The sequence below is a fragment of the Hylobates moloch genome, unplaced genomic scaffold (assembly GCF_009828535.3).
Source record: "Hylobates moloch isolate HMO894 unplaced genomic scaffold, HMol_V3 SCAFFOLD_12, whole genome shotgun sequence".
NCBI lineage: Eukaryota > Metazoa > Chordata > Mammalia > Primates > Hylobatidae > Hylobates > Hylobates moloch.
The window spans coordinates 38173467-38192829 of record NW_026652287.1 but is presented as its reverse complement, the minus strand read 5'-3'; the positions used below and the strand labels follow the sequence as shown (position 1 = coordinate 38192829).

Genomic DNA, 19363 nt, shown 5'->3' with positions numbered 1-19363 from the left:
TAATTTTTGTATTTTTAGTAGAGACAGGCCATGTCGGCCAGGCTGGTCTTGAACTCCTGACCTCAGGTGATCCACCCACCTTGGCCCTCCAAAATACTGCGATTACAGACGTGAGCCACTGCGCCCAGCTTGTTTACCCTTAATTCTATCCCTCAGTGGGTATTACGGCAACAGTCTCATGAGTGCCTATGACCCTTTGCTGGATAATATATCCTATCATGTTTACCACTCTCTCCCAGATGGCATTAATTATCTGTCTTTTTCAGTTTTGAGTTCCAGGGCTTTGGATATGGTAATCAAAACATTAAAACTATGTGCAGTAAATTTCTTTTTTTCTTTTTTTTTGGTGTGGTAAAAAGCACATAACATAAAATTTACCATTATAACTTAAGTGTATAGGTCAGTAATAATCATACAATGTTTTATTTTATTTTGTTTTTTTCTGAGACAGAGTTTCGCTCTTGTTGACCAGGCTGGAGTGCAATGGTGCAATCTCGGTTCACCACAACCTCCACCTCCCAGGTTTAAGCAATTCTCCTGCCTCAGCCTCCTGAGTAGCTGGGATTACAGACACCCACCATCATGCCTGGCTAATTTTTGTATTTTTAGTAGAGATGGGGTTTCGCTATGTTGGCCAGGCTGGTCTCAAACTCCTGACCTCAGGTAATCCTCTTGCCTCGGTCTCCCAAAGTGCTGAGATTACAGGCGTGAGGCACCGTGCCTGGCAGTGAGAGCATTTACAATCACATATTGTGTAGCACCAGGAAGGATTTTTAAGATCAAAGTTAGCACATTAGAAGTGGAAATAATTTAAAAGTGGCCTTGATTTTTTTTTTTTTTTGCCTACTGTGAAGTCAAGCCTTAGTAACATTCTTACTTCAGGATGCAGGGTGGCTTTGGGGGATATCCAAGTTGAGTGGTAAACTTTGTAGGCACTACTCTTGTTTCCGTGTTCCTGGCACCTAAGTTGATATATTTTCTCACAGTCTTGTGACAATCTTTGAAGTATAGTTGTTATCCCATTTTCCTATAAGGAGACCAAGGTTGAGCATGGTTGTGATTGCTGAAAGTCATATCCGTGGTTTTATAGACAGTCAGAATTTAGACCATGAGGTTTGTTTTACCTGTGGACTTAGTTTTCAACATATTTAAGATACATCTGTAGGCTGGGCACGGTGGCTCATGCCTGTAATCCCAGCACATGGTGAGGCTGAGGTGGGCGGATCATTTGAGGTCAGGAGTTCGAGGGCAGCCTGGCCAAGATGGTGAAATCCTGTCTCTACTAAAAAATACAAAAATTAACCAGGCATGGTGGCATATACCTGTAGTCCCAGCTACTTGGGAGGCTGAGGTGAGAGAATCTCGAACCTAGGAGGCGAGGTTGCAGTGAGCCGAGATCGTGCCACTGCACTCCAGCCTGGGCGACAGAACGAGACTCTGTCTCAAAATAAAATAAATAAAGTATCTCTAAACTAATACATCTCATTAAATTTCAGATCTGGAGTTCTGTGAGTTAGGGAAACAGGATCACCACCATGCTAGAAAAAACTCTGGTGCAGATAGTATTAGACACAAAGATTATCTGAATTCAGGCCCAGATAATTGTCTTCTTTTTCCCCAAGAAACATTTGAATTGTATTTCTGTTAGATAAGCATCATAGTAAAAAGTCTTCAAAGTTTTTGGAGGCATAAAAAGTTTTCTTTGGCCGGGCGCGGTGGCTCACACTTGTAATCCCAGCACTTTGGGAGGCCGAGGCAGGCGGATCATGAGGTCAGTAGATCGAGACCACGGTGAAACCCCGTCTCTACTAAAAATGCAAAAAATTAGCTGGGCGTGGTGGCGGGCGCCTGTAGTCCCAGCTACTCGGAGAGGCTGAGGCAGGAGAATGGCGTGAACCCGGGAGGTGGAGCTTGCAGTGAGCCGAGATCGCGCCACTGCACTCCAACCTGGGTGATGGAGCGAGACTCCGTCTCAAAAAAAAAAAAGTTTTCTTTGTTAAACCCTCCCCATTTTTTTGTCTTCTAAATTTCTAGGAGAACTACTTTTAAGTTTTTTAGTAACTTGTTGAACAGTGGTTAACAATTATAATCGTTTGTATTTGTGTAATCAAACTGTGAAACACTGGTTGGGAACTTGCTTGTTTACACTTGATGGCGTCAATGATGGGGAAGAGCATACATAAAAAAGTGGCCTCTTTTGCTTTCTTGGAAGCATAATGTTACATTCCTTCGGATGTACCGTATGACCAGTCTCATCTTGAAAGGCACACATATTTTCCATTTTTCCCAGTGCTTGGAATTTGTTTCCAAAATTGTTTCTAGGAACATGACTAAATGTGACTGACGATGCCTTAGGAATTCCTAGTGGGGACAAGGTGCTTGGCTGGGATGCATACCTAAGAATACCTCACAAAGAAACCTGATTTTGTTTCACCGTTGCCTAATGGCGCACATATTAGGTGCTCAATAAATAAATATTTTTTGCATGAGTGGTTTTTGCTTGTCTGGTCATTTGCCCTGTTGTAGAGGGAGAGCAGTGTGCCCACTGGAGTCCCCACAGGGTCCTTTTGCCTTCATGCCTGCCCCTGTGGCACCCATCAGGCTTTTGATTCCAATGTTGCCCTGGGCTCTCACACGCAGGTAGATGTTTTTTATTGCCCCATTCACAATTCAGCCACCTGCTGTCCGCATGCATGTGCTTGCCATGTTTAGATATTGGGTGTTTTTTCAGTTTACTTAATAAGTTAGTGGCCAGACTGTACGCTTCCTGCTGCGTTTTTCCACTGTCTTGAGAGTTGGCCTCACCATCTGTGAGCAAAAGGTCTCATCTTTTTATTATTCTCCCATGGCATGTTGCAAAACAGTAAGCGTGAGCTGGTTTCCTGTGGCAAAAAATTGACTTTGATTTGTTCTTTTTGAGGTTACTGTGAGTTTATCATAACAGGAGTGCTAAAAATATCGAGTCTGGTATGGAAACAGCATTCACTTACCAGCATGAACAATAGCATACAGGTTTAGCCTAGAGCAGGAAGAAATGGACTTCATCTCAAGATGAGAATACTTATCAGAGAATTCTTGGCAATCTTAACTTGCTCAGTCTCTGTTCTGATGAGTTATGGAAAAGTACTTAGACCATCTTTGAGCCACAGAATTGAAGCTGAAAATGTTCTTAGGCCAAACATTTTGGGAGCACCTGCTATGTACCAGATCTCATGGCTGGGACTCATCAGAGGAAGATGAATAGAATAAGTCTTCTTGCCGATGTAAAAGACAAACAAATAATTCTACTCCTTGTGAGGACAGCTATAACAGAGGGCTACAGAAACTATCATGTGTTGTTCCTGGTTTTTGTTTGTTTTCTTTCCCCCCCCCAAAACAGGGTCTTGCTCTGCTTTCCAGGCTGGAGTGTGGTGGCACAATCATAACTCACTATAGCCTTGAACTCCTGGGCTCAAGTTATCCTCTCACCTCGACCTGCAAAGTAGCTGGGACTACAGGCGTGTGCCACCATGCCCAGCTATTTAAAAAAATTTGTTTGTACAGATTGGGGCAGGGAGGTCTTGCTATGTTGCCCAGGCTGGCCTTGAACTCCTGGCCTCAAGAAATCCTCTCACCTCAGTTTCCTAAAGAGGGACTATAGGAAAGCACCACCCTGCCTGGCTCGTTGTTCTGTTTTTAAATACATTTGCATTATTCCATAATAATCAAAAGTAATTTATTATGGGAACTTAGGAAACTGAAGGTCTGACCATCTTTGGGGAGTTGTGAAGTCTTGACAGAGGAGGGGAGATCTGAGCTGTATTTCGCATAACAGGTATTTGCCAGGTGGGAAAGAGGGAAGAATATTGCAGAGCAACACATGCACAGGGCCAGCAGGATAGAGGCTGAGCCTCAGAGGGGACTGGAGCTTGGAGAGAGCAGGCTAGTGGTTTCCCTATTGATAGAATATCAGAATCTGGTCATGCGCGGTGGCTCACGCCTGTAATCCTAGCACTTTGAGAGACTGAGGCGGGCAGATCATGAGGTCAAGAGATCGAGACCATCCTGGCCAACATAGTGAAACCCTGTCTCTACTAAAAATACAAAAATTAGCTGGGCATGGTGGTGTGCGCCAGCTACTTGGGAGGAGGAGGCAGGAGGAAGCAGGAGAATTGCTTAAACCCGGAAGGCAAAGATTGCAGTGAGCTGAGGTCGCGCCACTGCACTCCAGCCTGACGACAGGGCAAGACTCCATCTCCAAAAAAAAAAAAATTCTATCTATCAATCAGAATCACCGAGGAAACCGTTGAAAAATGCAGAGTCTCTGCTTCTAGCTCACGTTACTTAATCCAGTTAACTAGGAGTGACTTGCATGTCCGCATTTTTCTATAGCATCCAGGTTTCTCAAACCAGCCAAGTTAGGGGAAAGTACTATCATAGGAAAGGAAGCCCGTTTCCCAGGTCAAAGCCTTTGCTTACTTGTTTATGTTTTTATTTTATTTTATTTTATTTTATTTTTGAGACAGAGTCTAGCTTTGTTGCCCAGGCTGGAGTTGCAGGTGCAATCTCAGCTCATTGCAACCTCCACCTTTTGGATTCGTGTGATTCTCCTGCCTCAGCCTCCAAGTAGCGGGGATCACAGGCACACGCCACCATGCCTGGCTAATTTTTGTATTTTTAGTAGAGATGGGGTTTCACCATGTTGGCCAGGCTGGTCTCAAACTGTTGACCTCAAGCGATCCATGCACCTCGGCCTCCCAAAATGCTGAGTTTATAGGCATGAGCCGTCGCACCTAGCCTGCGTTTTTCTTTTAAAATGTATTAAGTCTGTATTTCAAATTACATTTGTGCACTGAAGCAGGGAGGAAAAAGGAGCTAACCCAAGTAGCTGTTCAATGTAGTATTTTGACTGCATACCCTCAAAGTAAAGAAAAATCTCACCGGGCGCAGTGGCTCATGCCTGTAATCCCAGCACTTTGGGAGGCTGAGGTGGGTGGATCACAGGGTCAGGAGATGGAGACCATCCTGGCTAACACGGTGAAACCTCGTCTCTACTAAAAATACAAAAATTAGCCGGGCACCTGTAGTCCCAGCTACTTGGGAGGCTGAGGCCGGAGAATGGTGTGAACCCAAGAGGCAGAGCTTGCAGTGAGCTGAGATCGCACCACTGCACTCCAGCCTGGGCGACAGAACAAGGCTCTGTCTCCACAAAAAAAAAAAAAAAAAAAAAAAAAAGGAAAGAAAAATCTAGCCAGTCATGATGGCTCACACCTGTAATCCTAGCACTTTGGGAGGCCGAGGCAGGTGGATTGCCTGAGCTCGGGAGTTTGAGACCAGCCTGGGCAACATGGTGAAACCCTGTCTCTACTAAAATACAAAAAAAATTAGCCGAACATGGTGGCACACTCCTGTAATCCTAGCTACTTGGGAGGTTGAGGCAGGAGAATTGCTTGAACCCTGGAGGCAGAGGTTGCAGTGAGCCGAGGTCGCTCCATTGCACTCCAGCCTGGGCGACAGAGTGTCTCAAAAAAAAAAAAAAAAAAAAAAAACCTCTAAATAAGTACTGAACTCTACTTAGTAGGGTTTTTGTTTTGAGATGAGGTCTTGCTCTGTACCCCAGGCTGGAGTGCAGTGGCACGATCATAACTCACTGCAGCTTCTCCCTCCCAGCTCAAGCGATCCTCACATCGCAGCCTCCCAAGTAGCTGGGATTATAGGTAAGTAGCAGGGATTACAGGCATGCAATACCACGCCCAGCTGATTTTGGTATTATTTGTAGAGACGGGATCTCACTGTGTTGTCCAGGGTAGTCTCTGTCTCCTGGGCTGAAGTGAGCCTCCTGCCCAAAGTGTTGAAATTACAGGTGTGAGCCACTTTGCCTGGCCTAGTAGGTTTGTTTTGCACAGTGATATGGGTTAGCAATTCTGAAACTACTTACTATTCTTCTAAGATGGAGCAGATAGGTAAGTATAGTGTTGATAATGAAAATCAAGTTTTCTTATTGTCAGAAAAGGGTGTTCCTATGAATATGGACAGTGGGAAAGGCTAGAAGGAACCATGAGGTATTGGATTGGAATTGAAGTTATCTGGATGAACTCATGGTTTCTTATACATAGATGTAGTAATAGATGTATGTGTGTATGCATATCCACTTTTACACGTGTTTATTTCCTAGAATTGTTTGTTAGAGGGTTTATGCCCAGAGACATCCCAGAAGCACTGAATGCACTCATGCCAAGATGTTAATACCTTTTCTCACTAAACAGAAACCAGGGTTCCTTGGAGAAATGGCTGTTTCCAGAGCTGGGGTAGGAAAATTGCAGTTGAGCTTGGAATATCCTGCTATGCCAAAAAGTAAGGAAGTGCTCTAAGAATGATAGGAGCATGTCAAAAGAACAAGAAGAATAATCAATTAATGTAAACAAGGAATTATGAAGATAACAAACTCTATCTTTGACTATTACCATAGTAGTAACAATTGTTTCAATCAAGAATCAAGGTGCTAAAATCAATGGGGAACAGTTTGCGGTGAAACAGTATAGATGTTTCCTTATCAGATGCTTTTATGCTATGCCTGGTGGCTCACCCCTATAAATCCCAATATTTTGGGAGGCTGAGGCAAATTGATCACTTGGCGCCCAGGTTTTGAGACCAGCCTGGGCAACAAAACGAGACCCCATCTCTACAAAAAATACAAAAGTTAGCCAGATACCGTGGTGCATGCATGTAATCCTAGCTACTCGGGAGGATGAGATGGGAGGATCGGTTGAGCCCAGGAGGTCGAAGCTGCAGTGAGTTGTGATTGCACCACCGCACTCCAGCCCGGGAGCAAGACTTTGTCTCCCCTGAAAAAGAAGATGCTTTTAAATGAATTACATGGGGAGACATTGGAGAACCCTGGCAGGTTGTAACTCAGCTGAGTGATGAAATTAACAATCTAGGGATGGACAGTTAGACCTCATGCCTCTTGGAACATGTAACCCTGGGTTGGATCTGAGAACAGAGGAAGGTTTTTTCTTTTGCTCTAAAGGACATTAGTGGAACAATTGGTATAAAAGAGGCCCCGGTGCGGTGGCTCACACCTATAATCCCAGGACTTTGGGAAGCCGAGATGGGTGGATCACCTGGGGTCGGGAGTTCGAGACCAGCCTGCCCAACATGGAGAAACCCTGTCTCTACTAAAAATACAAAATTAGCCAGGCGTGGTGGCGCATGCCTGTAATCCCAGCTACTTGGGAAGCTGAGGCAGGAGAATCGCTTCAACCCAGGAGGCGGAGGTTGTGGTGAGCCAAGATCGCACCATTGCACTCCAGCTTGGGCAACAAGAGCGAAACTCTGTCTCAAAATAATAATAATAATAATAATAATAATAATAATAATAATAATAAATAAATAAAAAGGTCTGTAGGTTGGATAGCAGTAGTGTTTCCATGTTATTTATTTTTACAGTTTTGATAGTTGTCTCATGGTTATGTAAGAGAATGGTTTTTGTTTTGTTTTTCTTCTTTTTTCTTTTTTTTTTTTTGAGATGGAGTCTCGCTCTGTCACCCAGGCTGAAGTGCAGTGGCACCATCTCGGCTCACTGCAGGCTCCACCTCCTAGGTTCACGCCATTCTCCTGCCTCCCCCTCCCGGGTAGCTGGGACTACAGGTGCCCGCCACCACACCTGGCTAATTTTTGTATTTTTAGTAGAGATGGGGTTTCGCCATGTTAGCCAGGCTGGTCTCGAACTCCTAGCCTCAGGTGATCCTCCCACCTCAGCCTGCTGAAGTGCTGGGATTATAAGTGTGAGCCACTGCACCTGGTCTCTTTTTTTTTTTTTTTTTAACAGATTTTTTTTTTTAAGACAGAGTCTTGCTCTAAGGCTGTAGTGCAGTGGTATGATCACAGCTTGCTGCAGCCTCAACCTCCTGGACTCAAGCAATCCTCCCACATCACACTTCTGAGTAGGTGGGATTATTGTAGGCTAATTTTTTAATTTTATTGTAGAGAGGCCTCACTCCATGGCCTAGGCTGGTCTTGAACTCCTGGGCTCAAGTGATCCTCCCACTTCTGCCTCCCAAAGCATTGAGATTACAGACGTGAGCCGCTGCACCCAGCCTGTTAGATAATTTAGAAAACTTTCTTTCCTCGTTGTTCAATTTCCCCTCATTCACACTCCCAACTTTCCTGTTTTGTGATTTTTAAATGACTTTGTCTTTGGATGCCAGCTTGATTTGGTGATTAGCTCTCTTCAGAAGAAACTTCTTATTTTAGAACTTGTAACCTTTGCAAAGCAGGCCATAGGCAGCCATCGGTATTTGGGTATGACGTTCCCCAGTGGGTTTTTGGTGTCCAGTAATGACAAAAACTGCTGAGAAGGAGACAGCCACAGGGAAATGGGTTCCGATAATGGGGCAGCAGCTGAGTGCTTGTTGATTTGCTGCTGTCATGACCACAGATGTTTAAAAATAATTTGTAAGGAAAAAGAAAAAAAGCATAGTTGGGGTGTGTGTGTGTGCGCGCGCACACCACTGCCTTATCAGTGGTAGAGAATGCAGACCACAGTCATTCAGAAAGGAAGAAGGCACCACCATGCAAACAGGAGAGGTGAGGGGAAGGGCAGAGGTGACCCACAAATGCGGCTCAGTGCCTTACAGCAGAGAGCTCATGAGAGAACAGGTTAGTCACCAACTCTGCTCCTCAGTCTGCAAGAGAGGTTCAGCCCCAAGTCTATACCACACAGTACTGGAAGGATTAGATGAAGGCCTGGCACACATTGTGAATTAATAGTTATTGGTTACAGGCGGGGTGCGGTGGCTCAGGCTTATAATCCCAGCCCTTTGGGAGGCCAGAGTGGGAGGATTGCTTGAGGCCAGTAGTCCAAGACCAACATGGGCAACATAGCAACACCCTGTCTCTTTTTTTGTTTTTTTTGAAACAGTCTCGTTCTGTCACCCAGGCTGGAGTGCAGTGGCGCAATCTTGGCTCACTGCAACCTCTGCCTCCCAGATTCAAGCAGTTCTCCTGCCTCAGCCTCCCGAGTAGCTGGGATTACAGGTGCCCACCACCACGTCCGGCTAATTTTTGTATTTTTAGTGGAGATGGGCTTTCACCATGTTGGCCAGGCTGGTCTCAAACTCTTGACCTCAGGTGATCCACCCACCTTGGCCTCCCAAAGTGCTGGGATTACAGGCGTGAGCCACTGTGCCTGACCAGTTCACGTACTTTACATGCATTGTGATCATATTAAATCTTCATGACAGCCTTACTAGATCAGGTCTTGTCCTGTTTTCACATGAGGAAATTGAATCTTGGAAGGGCTAAGTCATTTGTCCAGGGTCATCACACTCAGTAAGTGTTAGAGTCTAAACTTGAGCCAGAGCTGTCACACTGTCATCCTCAGTGCCTTGTGTTTAAGCATCGCCCAACAAATTGCTCAGTCAGACTTTAATTATTAGCATTACTAATAATACCATTATGATGATGATTTTGTCTAAACTTCACAGGCACCTCGTGACATTTTCTTATTCCACTTTTGCAGATGGGAAACTGAGGCCCACCAAGATCAGATAACAATAATGGGTAACATTGTCAGCAACCTGCCTTGCTTTTTTTCTTAGCAGGCCCACATCTCCCCCACTCCCCTACCCCCTTGGCAGTAGCCTGTGTTTGAGCTGTCACAGGCCCCAAGGCCCAGCTGCAATTCTTGTTTAAAGCCTCACATCTTTTCTCTGACTGTCAGACAACAGTCACGGGAATGTCCTGTGCCATCTTCCCTCGGCAAGAGGGGTTGGCAGAGAGCAGCAGATGCCTAGAGTCAAGGTCATGTGCTGCTCAAGTGCTGGGCTGGAGACAAGACCCTCTCTCCCTGCTGCTTGTGACCAGGCAGGGTGGCTCTGAATGTAGAGGGCTCTGTCAGAACAGTTCTGTGACCAGAGGGTGTGGTTGGCAAAGCAATGCATTAGGGGCCCATGGAAGTTTATATTTGTTGTCCACATTATTTCCCTGTGACTTTTAGATTTTTTTTTCCTTTTTCTTTTTGTAAATTAGTTTTTTCATACTAGTTAGAATGTTTCACCTTAAAGGTGAGAGTCAAGCTCTGGAATCGCCTGACATTTTTAAGGAAAGGAATAGAATACTGGGCTGGGGCTAGTCTGAAATGGTGGTTTGTGTTATTTTAAATTGATGGGCTCTGGGTTAGGGGAGCCAAATCCATTTTAAAGTGATTTTTGTAAAAATTGGCATGTCTTCTATTTCTTCTCTGTTCCAAAGGTGACACTATAACGTAGAGGTTAAGAATGTGGTGACTTTTGGGCCGGGCGTGGTGGCTCACGCTTGTAATCCCAGCACTTTGGGAGGCCGAGGCGGGTGGATCACGAGGTCAGGAGATCGAGACCACGGTGAAACCCCGTCTCTACTAAAAATACAAAAAATTAGCCAGGCGTGGTGGCGGGCGCCTGTAGTCCCAGCTACTCGGAGAGGCTGAGGCAGGAGAATGGTGTGAACCCGGGAGGCGGAGCTTGCAGTGAGCCGAGATCGCGCCACTGCACTCCAGCCTGCGCGACAGAGCGAGACTCCGTCTCGAAAAAAAAAAAAAAAAAAGAATGTGGTGACTTTTAAATCCGTCGTGCCCGTAAGCCTCTCCTAAGCCTCAGTTTTCCTACCACTAAAATGGGGGTGGTAACAGTTGTACCTACCTCATTCTGTCTTTTTTGGTTTTTGTTTGTTTGTTTTTTAGATGGAGTCTTGCTCTTGTCGCCCAGGCTGGAGTGCAATGGTGTGATTTCGGCTCATTGCAACCTCCACCTCCTGGGTTCAAGTGATTCTCCTGCCTCAGCTTCCCGAGTAGCTGGGATGACAGGCACCCGCCACCATGCCCATTTAGTTTTTGTATTTTTAGTATAGATGGGGTTTCACCACGTTGGCCAGGCTGCTCTTGAACTCCTGACCTCAGGTGATCCACCCGCTTCAGCCTCCCAAAGTGCTGGGATTACAGGCGTGAGCCACCACTGCCAGCCTCGTTCTGTCGTATTTTTTTACGTAGGAGAGCTCAGTCTGAATGTAGGATATGACATGGTTGTGGGGGGTTTTTTGTTGTTTTTTTTGTTTTTGTTCTGTTTTGTTTTGTTTTTGAGACAGTCTCACTCTGTCACCCAGGCTGGAGTGCAGTGGCGTGATAGCTCACTGCAACCTCTGCGTCCCAAGTTCAAGCGATTCTTCTGCCTCAGCCCCCAAGTAGCTGGAATTACAGGTGCCCACCACCACGCCCAGCTAATTTTTGTAGTTTTAGTAGAGATGAGGTTTCACCATGTTGGCCAGGCTGCTCTTGAACTCCTGACCTCGGGTGATCCACCCGCCTCAGCCTTCCAAGTATTGGGATTACAGGGGTGAACCACCACGCCCGGCCATTATATGCCTTTTTAAAAAACCCAAATGTTGCAAAAAACATGTGTCTAAAATCTCTGTTTAAACATAATTTTTTAATAGCCACATAATATTCCATTCTGTCAATATGTCTTTTTTTGTGGAACAGACTGAGCATCTAAATTAAATAACCCAAAATCTGAATTTTTTTTTATTTTTCATTTTTATTTGTTTACTTATTTTTGAGACAGAGTCTTGCTCTGTCACCCAGGTTGAAGTGCGGTGGTGTGTCGGCTCACTGCGACCTCTACCTCCCAGGTTCAAGTGATTCTCCTGCCTCAGCTTCCCAAGTATCTGGGATTACAGGCGCCCACCACCATGCCTGGCTAATTTTTTGTATTTTTAGTGAAGATGAGGTTTCACCATGTTGGCCAGGCTGATCCTGAACTCCTGACCTCAAGTAATCCTCCCACCTCTGTCTACCAAAGTGCTGGGATTACAGGCTGAGCTACCGCGCCCAGCCTATTTTTGTTTTTTTGAGACAGTCTCACTCTGTCTCCCAGGCTAGAGTACAGTAGCCCCATCTCTGCTCACTGCAACCTCCGCCTCCTGGGTTCAAGTGATTCTCCTGCCTTAGCCTCCCGAGTAGCTGGGATTACAGATGTGTGCCACCACACCCAGCTAATTTTTGTATTTTTAGTAGAGACAGGGTTTCGCTATGTTGGCCAGCCTGATCTTGAACTCCTGACCTCAAATGATACACCCGTCTCAGCCTCCCAAAGTGCTGGGATTACAGGCATGAGCCACCGCACCACACCCCCAAAATCTGAAATGTTTTGAGTGCTGACGTAACACTCAAAAAAATGCTTATTGGCCCCGGGCATGGTGGCTCATGCCTGTAATCCCAGCACTTTGGGAGGCCTAGGTGGTTGGATCACCTGAGGTCAGGAGTTCGAGACCAGCCTGGCCAACATGGTGAAACCCCGTCTCTACTAAAAATACAAAAATTGACCAGGTGTAGTGGTGGGTGCCTGTAGTCCCAGCTACTAGGGAGGCCGAAGCAGGAGAATCGCTTGAACCCAGGAGGCAGAGCTTGGGGTGAGCCGAAATCCCGCCACTGCATTCCAGCCTGGGCAACAGAGTGAGACTCTGTCTCAAAAAAAAATAAAAAAAAATAAAAGCTCATTGGAGCATTTTGGATTTGGGATTCTTAGATTTGGGGTGCTCTATTGGTAAGCACAATGCAAATATTTCAAAATCTGAAAATACCCAAAATTCAAACACTTCTGTTCCCTGTCATTTTGGATAAGGGGGACTCATCCTGTGTAAACAACACTGCAGTGAACATTTATAGGTAATTGATTCAGCGGGTAAGGGTCAGGACCTTTTATAGCGATCTTTAATACCACATTTTTACATGGTTCATTGAGCATTTGTGCTCCCCTCTGCTGTGGGTGAGGGTGCAGGTCCCTCAGCCTTCTTGCTTGGGTTGAGTCATCCTGGTCTTTAATTTGGTAGGCAAAAAATGGCATCTTGTTTTTGAGCTCGTTTCTGAGAAAGTGCACGCTCCTTTTCCCCATCAACAACTTTCATCCGGAGCCTCGGAATCTCTTCAGTATTACTGAAGAGTGAGATGCAAATAGCAAGGCACAGCTTCTTTCCCTCTTCTGAGCTGATGCCTGGTGAGGTCATAGACTGGGTTTCATTGCAAAGACGAAAGCGTGGGCAGGACTTGGAGCACAAAAAGGGGCATTTCAGAGTAGTCTTCAGGGGCGGCCGCTCCGGAGGTGAAGTTTTCTAGAGAAAGAGATGAAAGTACTGTATGGCTGTGGCGACAGACAGAGGCTTATGAGCCTGCCCTCTAGAGATTGTGAGCTCCACGTGTGAGGGCAAAGCCTGGGGCTGTCTGGGTCGCTTCTGGGTCCCCAGCACAGCTAGCATAGGGTAGGGGTGGAGGGCGGGTGCTCAGGAAGTGATTTTTGAATAATGGATGACTGAATACATGCACACACATACTTTTAAGTTTCTGGGTTAAAGAGGAAAACAGAATGAGGTAAACAAAGGAAAGTAATGTGGAGGTGAACTGAGCAGATGGCAAGATGCCGTGAATGGTTAGAGGCCAGGAGAGCCAGAATCAGAGTGGCTTCCGTGAAGTGTCCCTGCCTCCTCCCCCAGCCCAGGTATGTCCCTCTTCTGAGCTTCACACCTATGGACTGTTCTGCACCCTAGCCCTCAGATGCAATGGTGAAAGTGGGACTCCTATTGTGTTTCCCTGTTGAGGACAGACATGGTGCCCTGTGTATCTGCTGCTGCTTTTTTCTGTTTTTCTTGCTGAGTATTCCATGTGTAGCATGTTTTTAACACTTGATAAGAAACAGAACCATCCCAGATAGCTTGAACACTTTTCAATTTAGTCAGTAACAGACCAGGTCTGTTTTGGATTTCCAGGAGCTTGTGTCACTTAATTTTTTTTCTGAGCCAGGGTCTCGCTTTGTCACCCAGCTGGAGTGCAGTGGTACAATCTCAGCTCACCACAGCCTCTGCCTCCTGGGTTCAAGCAATTCTTGTACCTCAGCCTCCCAAGTAGCTGGGACTACAGGTTCCTGCCACAACACCCAACTCATTTTTGTGTTTTTAGCAGAGACGGGGTTTCACCATGTTGGCCAGGCTGGTCTCAAACTCCTGACCTCAGTTGATCTGCTTGCCTTGGCCTCTCAAAGAGCTGGGATTACAGGCATGAGCCACCGCACCCGGCCTCTGGATTGCCCGGCCTGTGTCACTTTGTCATGAGCTCTTCTCCCCTAGTTATCCTTTATTCTTCAAACAGGCTTCCTGTGTGACATATTTTTTCAGTGCCTGCTATGGGGCAAGCCCTGTGCCAGGTGTTAAGTATGTAGTAGTGACATGGCCTCTGCCCCACAGAGCATAAAAATCTAATGGAGGAGACAAGCCAATCCTTGTACTAGTTCATTTCCACAGGTGAATATAAAACCACAAACTGGGCTGGGCATGGTGGCTCACGCCTGTAATCCCAGCACTTTCAGAGGCTGAGGCAGGTGGACAACTTGAGCTCAGGAGTTTGAGACCAGCCTGGGCAACATGGTGAGACCCCGTCTCTACAAAAAATAAAAAACGAACCAGGCGTGGTGGTGCATGCCTGTAGTCCCAGCTATTTGGGAGGCTGAGGCAGGAGGATCACTTGAGTTCAGGAGGTCCAGGCTGCAATGAGCTGAGATTGTGCTGTTCGCTCCAGCCTGGGTGACTGAGGCCGTGTGTCAAAAAAAAAAAAAGAAAAAAATAATCACAAACTGTGAGTCAGGTATCTAAGGGAAAAAACAGTGTGCTGGGAGTGAATGTCAGGAGACAGGGAGGTCTGAGGCAGTATCATGTCCAGAGCTCACAGCTGAATTAATGGTAATGCAGTTAAATGAGCTACTGTGTGACGCAGGTCACCACATCAAGTGTATCGGCTTTTCTAGGGCGAGTGTGAGCTGGGTTTCTGGACTTTGCTTAAGAGCAGTGACAGACCTGGAAGATATTGCCCCAGGCACTCTTGGGTGCTTTACATGTATTGGTTCATTTAATCTTTAAACCCCACAAGTGTCCTTGGGATTCCCATTTTGCAGAGGAGGCTCAGGGTCCTTGTCACTTGCCCAAGGTCACAGTAGGTGGAAGAATAGGGAGTCTAGAGCTGTGCTCTTCACTGCTGCCCTCCAGTTGGAAAGCTGTCCAGGCCAGGGACAGGCTTTGCAGAGAGAAGGTACAGAGGACAGGACAGGCGAATATTCAGGGACTGTGAGGACTGAGGTGGTTCTGCCAACTGTGGAGGGCCTGGTCACTTGACAAGGCATCTCATTGCATCCCCCTGAGGCTCTCTCAAAGCCCCTTTTCAAGTTAGGACATTGTTATCTCCTGTGTAGTTTTGTTGATTGCCCTCTGAAATGCTGTGAGAGGGTAGACCATCCATTCTGCCCTTGCCTGCCCAGCCCAGCACCTGGCACAGTCATTGCTCAGTGTATATTTATTGAATGAACAATTGACTGAATGTCAGACCCAAGGCTTTGCCTTAGGAAATAGGCTGTTGGACAAGAGGACTACCATACTTTGCGTTTTTTTCTGGAAATTTATGTCACCTGGGAGTGGAGCAGATTACCAGGCTGTTTCCAGAGATAGCGACTCTCCATAAAGTGAGCCAACCTTGGGGCTGGGCCCAGTGGCTCACGCCTGTAATTCCAGCGCTTTGGGAGGCTGAGGCAGGCGGATCATGAGGTCAGGAGTTTGAGACCAGCCTGACCAACATGGTGAAACCCCATCTCTACTAAAAAAAAAATATATATATATATATAAATGAGCCGGGTGTGGTGGTGCATGCCTGTAATCCCAGCTACTCAGGAGGCTGAGGCAGTAGAATCGCTTGCACCTGGGAGGCGGAGGTTGCAGTGAGCAAAGATGGTGCCACCGCACTCCAGCCTGGGTGACACAGCAAGACTCTGTCTTTAAAAAAAAAAAAAAAAAAGTGAGCCAACCCTGAGGAGGAGTCTACATTCAGCTGCAGGGAGCCAGGGAATTGGTGCCGAGGTGTCTGGCACAGAAAAGCTTTGGGCCTCTCTCAGGTAAATGAAGTTTTGATATAGATTCAACTTCCCTGCCCCCACAATTGAACTGTTTTGGGGGACCAGCAATTAGGGGCTAATTTGTGACTTTATTTTCTTTATTTTCTTCCTATTTGTGACTTTATTTTTTTCCTATTAAAGTACTGGTTTATTCGGTAGCCTTGGTGATTAGATTTAGGCATAATAGTTAAATGTAACAGAAGTTTATGTAACAAACAGTGATTAATAATGTTGCTGTCCAGATTCCCGTTATAGCACTAACCTGATGTTATGAACTGAGATTGAATTTGAGTGCTTACATTATTTTGTAAAGGTGGTAGTATATCCACATACCCACAGTTTTTTCTTTATGTACGTGAAACCATGCTTGGTTTCTTTTTTCCAAAGTTTATCTTTTCCATTACTTGGGCAAGTCCTGAACCTAAGCTGAGACACTAGCCCATCGTCTCCAGCAATGAATGTCATCCCCCTAGACTTCAGCATCCTGAGTTAATTAAAAGGTTCAGATGAAGTTAATCAAGTTTGGAACTCTAATTTTGTGCAATGTTTTGATACGATTTGATGAGTCATCTTTTGGTAGAGCACCTCTCTATCCCTGACAGTGTTTGAACTTGACGGAACAGTTTTGTAATGTGTAAACTGGTGGGAGGTGCTGTTCAGAAATGCAGAGTCAACAGTGGTATGTGTGCGTGTTTGGCTCTTCGGGCGGGGCGGAAAGCAGAACAAAAAGAATTTAATAAGTGAGAACTTGTCAGGAGCTAGGGTCAGTTCTGAGGCTGCTGCCTGTCAAGAACATGGGTTTCTTCCTGCCCCCCTCCATTGCTGCTAACTGGAGTCTGACCTTCGAGAAAGAGTGAAAAAAGACAGCTTCTGTTTGTTTTGCTGCAAGTAAGTGGCTGGACTGATTGGCCCCCTTCCCAGAGGCCCTGCAAGGACTTCAGATGTGGTCAGCGAGGTATGTGGACGGTGCCAGCCTGCCGGCCCTCGTCCAGCCAAACTGCACCAGGAACAGGCAAGGGGCCCAGAGAAACAGTGGGGCCAGCTGCTGCTGCCTTTGCTCCTGCTCTTAATGCCGTCCTATTTCTTCCTAAGATGAAGCTGGTTTACTCTCTGAAGACTGATGGGCAAGGTTTTGTATGACCACGGTCTCCACTTCTCACCCACTGAACTTACAGCTTGAAATTAACAGAGGCGAGGCCCATCTGGAAAAATGCATTTGACAAAAACGTGATCAAATGGGGGATCCTCTGAGGTGGGTGGCAAAGAACCATACCACTTGGAATCCTAGGTGCTGTGTCCCTATATGGACCTGCTGTTTCTTTTGGATTCCATTAGGGTTAAGAAGCACAAATTCTGAAGCTAGATTTGAGTTTACATTTCCGTTCCAGTACTTGGGAGTTACAGTGACCAAATCATTTAATGTTTCTGAACTTCAGTTTCCTGATCTGTAAAGTAGGATGGGTAGGTCCGGCGTAGTGGGTCATGCCTATAATGCCAGCACTTTGGGAGGCTGAGGCAGGAGGATCACTTAAGGTCAGAAGTTCGAGACCAGCCTGGCCAACATAGTGAGGCCCCGTCACTAGTAAAAATACAAGAGTTATCTGGGCGTGGTTGTAGGCGTCTCCAGCCTGGGTGACAGAGTGAGACTCCATCTTAAAAAAAAAAAAAAAAAAAGTAAATAAATGAATAAAAATAAAGGAATCCAGCCATCTGTTAGTATAGCCAAAGCAGAGGGTATTGCATCAAATGTCAAACCCTAGTCCTGTCAGTCACTCCTGAGAGAACAGGGCGAGACCCAGAAAGGGTATCAACACTGCCTGAGCAGATGGAGGCAAAGCTGTGCATGAGCTGCTTATAGGGCACAGTCTGAGGCCTTGCAGCAGTCACGTGGAAACCGAGGCTGCCTGCTTTCCAGGTGCAGGGTGGTGGACAGTGGCGGGAGCCCTGTGCTGGATGGCTCTTGTGTGATCTTATTTCTTTGTCACCGGGACAGAAGCACCAACTATCACAAGGAACCAATAAGAGGAGGTGATTTTTTTTTTCAGCTGTTACCACAAAGCTTTTCATCTTTTGGTTTGAAAACATAGCTGTGGGAATAGGCCGGGCGCGGTAGCTCACACCTGTAATCCCAGCACTTTGGGAGGCCGAGGCGGGCCGATCACAAGGTCAGGAGATCGAGACCATTCTGGCTAACACGGTGAAACTCCGTCTCTACTAAAAATACAAAAATTAGCTGGACGTGGTGGCGGGCGCCTGTACTCCCAGCTACTAGGGAGGCTGAGGCAGGAGAATGGTGTGAACCCGGGAGGTGGAGCTTGCAGTGAGCCGAGATCGTGCCACTGCACTCCAGCCTGGGCGACAGAGCGAGACTCTGTCTCAAAAAAAAAAAGGAGAGAGAGAGAGAGAAAAAGAAAATACAGCTGTGGGAGCACCAAAGCCCAAAGCTTTATAGTGCCTACTATGTGCCAGGCACTATACTAAACATTCTGCATAGATTAGCACTCATGTGTGATCTTCATGATAACCTGGTGAGGAGGTAATTATTATCACCCTTCCTACTGGTTTGTTGTTGTTGTTGTTTTGAGACAGAGTCTCACTCTGTCACCCAGGCTGGATTGCAGTGGCATGATATCAGCTCACTGCAACCTCTGCCTCCTGGGTTTGAGCGACTCTCCTGCCTCAGGCTCCCGAGTAGCTGGGATTACAAGCATCCGCCACCACGCCAGCTAATTTTTGTGTTTTTAGTAGAGATGGGGTTTTATCATCTTGGCCAGGCTGGTCTTGAACCCCTGACCGCCTTGGCCTCCCAAAGTGCTAGGATTACAGACATGAGCCACCATGCCCGGCTACTTAATTTATTTTTTGAGACAGCCTCTCTCTGTAGGCCAGACTGGAGTGCAGTGGCGTGATTTCGGCTCACCGCAACCTCCGAATCCTGGGTTCAAGCAATTCTACTGCCTCAGCCTCCCAAGTACTTGAGATTATAGGCACCCACCACACTTTCGGCTAATTTTCCTATTTTTAGTAGAGATGGGGTTTCGCTATGTTGGCCAGGCTGGTCTCAAACTCCTGACCTCAAGTGATCCACCCACCTTAGCCTCCCAAAGTGTTGGGATTACAGGCGTGAGCCACTGCACCTGGCCTCCTTTATTTTATGGGACATTTTTTGAAAAGAGGCTTGGTCCAAACAGGCAGTACTTGCCATTTCTGCAGTCATTTCTCTACCCTGCCCCAAAATGGTTACTCAGTTGCATTTATTTACTGCAATCGGAATACCAGCAGCACACCTACAAAATTAGAAGTATTGGGTGGTAGCAGATCAGTGCTCTCTGGCATCCCGGTGGTCACCGCCTTTTTTTTTTTTTTTTTTTTTTTTTTTTTGTAGAGGGTGGCCTTTGTGGCCCGGGTGGAAGAGCGGTGGGAAA

General features: G+C 46.3%; 1 protein-coding gene across 2 annotated transcripts in view; it reads left to right on the top strand.

Moving 5' to 3' along the window:
* The window catches only part of SAE1 (SUMO1 activating enzyme subunit 1), a 79382-nt gene that overhangs the window by 44041 nt on the left and 15978 nt on the right, over positions 1 to 19363 (top strand). The window contains exon 7 of one of the 2 annotated variants that reach the window (XM_032169354.2): positions 17031 to 17635. The exons of the other annotated variant lie outside the window; for it this stretch is intronic. Coding sequence (XP_032025245.2) covers positions 17031 to 17059 — 29 coding nt within the window. The 3' untranslated portion in view covers positions 17060 to 17635. Of the gene's footprint in view, positions 1 to 17030; positions 17636 to 19363 lie in introns of those variants that run through there. 2 annotated transcript variants of the gene reach the window in all.